This window comes from Macadamia integrifolia, unplaced genomic scaffold, assembly GCF_013358625.1.
Source record: "Macadamia integrifolia cultivar HAES 741 unplaced genomic scaffold, SCU_Mint_v3 scaffold621, whole genome shotgun sequence".
Taxonomy (NCBI): Eukaryota; Viridiplantae; Streptophyta; class Magnoliopsida; order Proteales; family Proteaceae; genus Macadamia; species Macadamia integrifolia.
In genome coordinates this window covers 147,394-152,945 of record NW_024870499.1, presented here as the reverse complement: position 1 = coordinate 152,945, position 5,552 = coordinate 147,394, and the positions used below count along the sequence as shown (strand labels likewise).

At 36.0% G+C, this 5,552-nt stretch overlaps 1 protein-coding gene across 1 annotated transcript; it reads right to left on the bottom strand.

Annotated features, from left to right (window-relative positions):
• Positions 1 to 1,174: 1,174 nt before the first annotated feature.
• LOC122069448 (ethylene-responsive transcription factor WIN1) lies at positions 1,175 to 2,268 on the bottom strand. The gene is made up of 2 exons (XM_042633463.1): positions 2,064 to 2,268; positions 1,175 to 1,942 (listed from the first exon to the last, which is right to left on the bottom strand). Exons 1-2 carry the CDS (start codon positions 2,141 to 2,143, stop codon positions 1,363 to 1,365), a joined length of 660 nt encoding a protein of 219 aa, XP_042489397.1. The 5' UTR covers positions 2,144 to 2,268; the 3' UTR covers positions 1,175 to 1,362.
• Positions 2,269 to 5,552: the final 3,284 nt, after the last annotated feature.

Sequence of the window (5,552 nt, the reverse complement as noted above, 5' to 3'; positions counted from 1 at the left end):
AACAACACTAAGTCAGGTATTAATTTTCTTGGCCAAAGAAATCTTAAGCATGATTTATTTGTTAATCACGTCATTATGAATCAAAAGTATACCTCATAAATAAACAAGGGGGAGGGATTCTCCGGGACGGAGGAGAGGATGGAAATCATCATTCTGAGGGTATTTCGAACACTTCGTCATACAAGGGTAGAGATTTTCCATATTCTTGGTCTATTGTTCTAGACCATGATGTCCTATCTCTGTTTTACTGATTTGAAATTTTTTTCGATAAATAATTAGGATGATTTTTTTTTTTTTTTTTTTTGGGTATTTACTAATTCGTCATCCTCTTCCCTATTGTAGTACGTATGTACACCGTCATGCCTAATGGCCAATTTATTATCAATTTAATCATAAGTTGGCTCCCTTGTTTCCGTGCAAGTTCACCATCTAAAGAAGTCATTATCACTCTAATTGCCATCTGATTGAACATTTTTGCTTAACGACAAGACATGATACAATGTTGGCTCAAACTGTATCTCATTTGTGAAGGATTGAAAAGTCTGTTTCTCATTTCTTTCTTCATTGGAAGGCAATGTTGCTGCCTTATTGATCAGTAAAATTATAACCAGTTCCTCGTCTTTCTTATAGTCCTATACTGAGTAAACATGCTTGTAAACTCTGAAGCAGCTCTAATTGAAACCATAGCTACTTTGAGAAAACCAAACAGTGAAAGCCAATAATTAAACAATCCTTGTATCAATCATGGTAATGGACTTTTCTGGTTATTGTAGAACTTATCAAATTGACTGTAACCCTATTATTAGATGCTTTCTCCCTTAGCTTTTTTTTTATAGAGTTCTTCCTCTATTTACCATCATAGATGAGCTTTAAAGACTGACCCAAGTCTTCTTTTTTCTTCTTTTGGTTGCTCAAGACTGATTCAAGTCAACAGTTGGTTGGATTGTGGGTGGGCTTTTGCATATAATGAAATCCATATGGGTTTGCTGGGAAGTAAGTTACAGTTGAAGATCTAAGAAACAAAAGAAAATTCACTCTTAGAGAGAGAGAGAGAGAGAGAGAGAGAGAGAGAGAGAGAGATAGATTATGAATACCCAAGAAGATCCATTAAAGAAAATACAATCACAACAACCCAAATCCAAGAAAAGAGAAGAGAAATCAATTTAGAGAAGAATGGAAGGAAACTGCTTAGAGCAATTTAGTTTTATTATATCCCTTTGTCAAATAGATTTATGTACCAAGCTACTATAGTCTAGAATAGACACACAAGTTCAGCTGAGGGTTTTTACCTAAATCAACAGCCATGGTGGAGAAGATTGAAAGACATGAACATGAAAGATAAATGCTCAAGATAACCTACTACTACACAAGGAATTCAGTACCCTCTTCTCCTTGGAGATCCCCCTGATGAGAGATGGAGGGGCTAGGACAGTTTCTATTAAGTAGCTCTTCTATCATCTGCAATGCAATCCTATCCTCTTCCTCAATCCCCTCTCCGGCTTCCTCCGTCCCGGGTATCGCCGGAGCCATGTCTATCGAAGTAGATGATGATGCTTGAGAGATAACTTGTGGAATGTTCTTCTTCTTCCCTAACTCAACTGTCATAACCCAATGCGATTCAGAATGTGACCCAGCTCGCTTCTGCCACACTCCAATATTGGAATTCTCAGTATCAAGCCTCAAACAAGTGAGGGAAGGAGATGGAGTCTTGCAACACCTCCGGAGCTTCTCACTAAGTGTCGCCGATAGGCTGCTTGAAGCAGTAGTCGTCGTTGTAGTCAAAGGGGAAGAATCATCACCGGTCTTTGCATCGCCGTCGGGAGTCCTGACGACGGGGAAGTTGGTCTTGGCATTCCGGCCACTCATAAGAACTGCTGCCTCATCGTAGGCTCGTGCTGCCTCCTCAGCTGTCTCAAAGGTCCCTAGCCACACCCTTCTCTTCCTATAACACAAAACGAATAGAACCCAATAATTAGAAGAAGATAGAAGAAGAAATCCAGTTATTGAATTGCTAGAAGTATCCAATTATAAAGGTGAAAATTGAAATGTGAGCAAATGCTTACAACAATGGGTGCCGGATTTCAGAAACCCACGAGCCCCAGTGTCGCTGCCTGACGCCTCTGAACTTCTTTGACTGTACCATGTTGTTTTGATACAGAAAGGACACAAGTAAGAGAGATCTAGAGAAAGAGAGAGAGAGAGAGAAGGGGGTCTGCACTGTGCAGAGTTGGTTGATTCAGAAATTGTAAAGTACGCGTGGATTAAGCTGTTGAAATATAAAGGAGAGTGGTAAAGGGTCTACATAGTACGAACGAAGAAGTAAAAACAAAAGGATGAGAGGATATGCTGTCGGTGGACTAGCGAGAGAGAGAGAGAGAGATAGTAAAAACTTAGAACAGTTAAGAAAGCTAAGCTAATTTATTGCGTATGGTACTGTGGCCATACCATGCAAAGCACACTATGAATGTAGCATACAGTTACAAATAAAATACTGTTAATTCTCAACTCAAGGTCAAAAATTAGGAGAAACCCAGATGAAACAGACTCAAATAAATCGGAATTGGTCAAAATTGGATGAAACCAAGATGAAACAGGACAAAACCAATCACTACATCTATAACTTGTTTGCTTTTTTCCTTTATGGGATTGCCAGAGTCAAACTTTAAACTGGGGTTGAAACTTGCAACTAGTTCAGCTAGAAGGGGCCCTTTTTGAATTTGATGATTGGGATCTGACTTTAGAAAAGATGCTCTGTTAGTTATAGATCGATTCTTCTAGTTTCAACTGTGATGCTTCACTGTACGGGACGACGTTGTTACGGTTTTATTGGTTCATAGATATGAGAGAGTGAGGTAAGTTGTTGAACCAACATGAAGCATCTTCTCTTCAATGAATGTAATACTTAATAAATTCATGGCTGGCTTTCTCTTTTCTTCTTTTCTTTTCACTAAATGATCAGATTTGTATTAAAAAAAGGAGAAAAAAAAAAAAAAAAAGAGGAATAATACAAAAGAAATGGCATCAAAAAACTTAGTCAAAAAATACACTCAATAGGAAGAGGGCTGGCTTTCTCATTAGAGAGACAAGTACTGAACTAAAGATGATTAACAGAAGTTTGAGTTATGTGGTTTTAATATAGATCTCAAAAGATAGAATAAAGTGAGTAGTAATATAAGATTTATTTGGTATTCTATGTTCTTGCATTGAAAGAAAGGTGAGCATAGGTAGCTCCAATATTATCGCACCACAAAATAGGTGGTTGTTATGGATGATGAACACCAAAGAGAGATTTAAACCAAATTAACTTTAGTTATTGTATTGGTTAGTAAGGTCCCTTCTACTCAGCTTCCTTTGAAGACTGGCTATATAAATATGGTAACCCGTTTCTTGGTCATGGAACAAAGTAAAATGGGTTCCTAGAAGATAAAATAGTCACATGTAATGGTCAGCTTTAAGCCACATGCAATGGGAAAAATTTTGTCCGTTGTTTTTGTTGCAGCTAAGTCCTGCATGTAGCCAAAAAAATGGAATGACTTACTTCAAGGTTCACAAATATTGTCCTAAATTTTAGTATTTTTTAAAATACCCTTTAAGATTCTATTTCTTTGACTGCCAAAGGTTTGAAGGGTAACATCTAAATTTTATTCACAATGCAATGCATATGAAATATCACAATAGTTGTTAATTCAAAAAAATATATATATAATATCACAATAATTTTGCCATAAATTTTTCTTTTTTTTTGGTGGAATAATTTTGCCATAATTAGGGTCATAGGATTCTGATCATTGTACTATATATCCCCTTGATTCCAAGGTGTAATGGGTTTGGTTTTGAACCCTGTCCTATCACGATCCAATAAATTATTAAACAAATTAAATGATATAAATAAAAAAAAGTAAAGGTGACAATGAGATTTGAGGTGGCAAAGGGACAAGGCTTAAGTCGATTGAATTGGGCTTTTCTCCTTTCTCTCTCTTTATTTAATTTTATTTCTTCAATAGTATAACCTTTTTTTTTTTTTTTTTAAAGGGAGATCTGATTCTAAACATAGAGTGGAACAATAATACAGAAATGTATTTTGTTTTTATTATTAATTCTCTTTTTATAGGTATGAAACAAAAACATAGAAAAACGAAAATTTAAAAATAATGCAGAAATGAATGAAAAGCATTAACAAATAATCACACAATACAAATCTTCACGTGGTTCATGATGAGATGACATCTGATTTATGGAATATAGGTCACATCCTTTCATCCTAATGTCTCTTTCATATTATAGAAAATGAACAATGATTACAAGTTTGAAACCTACATAGACACACATTACTGAAATACTCATATAACCCATAGGAAAAAAATTCTTGAGGCCTGTCTCCCCTCAAACCCCTACCATGGAACTTTCAGTTTGTCAAGGACCCAATAACAATACAACACGAAAGGTGGACCCATTGTTTCAAACCTCGAGTCTTACAATCCTTCAGAACCAACCCATAAACACAAGTGATAGAACACAAGACATCGTATTTTGAACTATTAATACTTAGTCATCCTATCTTTCTCGCCCTTCGAACCTCGCACACGTGAAAGCCTCGTGCACCAAATACGCCCCTTTTTTTCATCCTATCTTTCTAAAGAGATGTTGTAAGTCTTAATTGGATGACTTTAGCATAAACATGTAAATTTGGCAACATCTTCTTGTCATTTTAGGTTGATGTTTTGGATCTTCAACTTTAAAATCAACACAGATATTAGAATTTGGATATGGTATTCAGAGCAATTAGATATGCGAAAAAGGTGCACATGCTTAAAGAGCAAAACCACCTTAGAGAAACTACCAAAAAAAAAATTTGCTTTTGATAGCTACCCTATATTGTTGCTTTCCATCTTCTTCTAATAGCAAGAGTAGGGATCCTCTGCTTATGTCTTTATCCTCTTATGATTTGATTAATACCTCAATTTCGAAGTTGTGGAAAAACTTTTGATGTGTAAGGCTTCTAAATAAATGAAATTTGTTATTATTAGCTATCCTGTGGACATTTTTCTACGTCCTCAGCGAATCATGAATAGGAAAGCAATAAGTGAGGGAACTTTCTAAACCATAGTTGGAAAATCAGGCCTTTTAACATGATTTGTTCTTTTCAAAACCTGGTGAATCCAGCGAGTCTTTTTTAAGGGAGTGATATGATCCTTGCCAAGTTGTGTGTTCCTGCACTAGGGTGAGGAACAATGAAAGAGCATGCATAGGCATCCAAGAGAGGTGGAATTTTTCATTTCGCAAGGTGGGATAGTCATTTTTTCCCTTCTTGTATCTAGGTGGAGGCTCCACGTAATCTAATAACCTTCTTTCCACCCCCCCCCCCTTTTTTACTATCTTACTTCTTTACTTTTTCCAAATGAGGAGGGATTGAAGCTGTGATTGCTCCACATGTGAGAAAAAAAAGCTAATATTGAAGACAACAAACAAAAATTTTAGGATTTTGTTTAGTTGTAGACCAAACTTATAGCCTAAGAATAATATATTTCCCAATAAAAAATTTAAATTTTAAA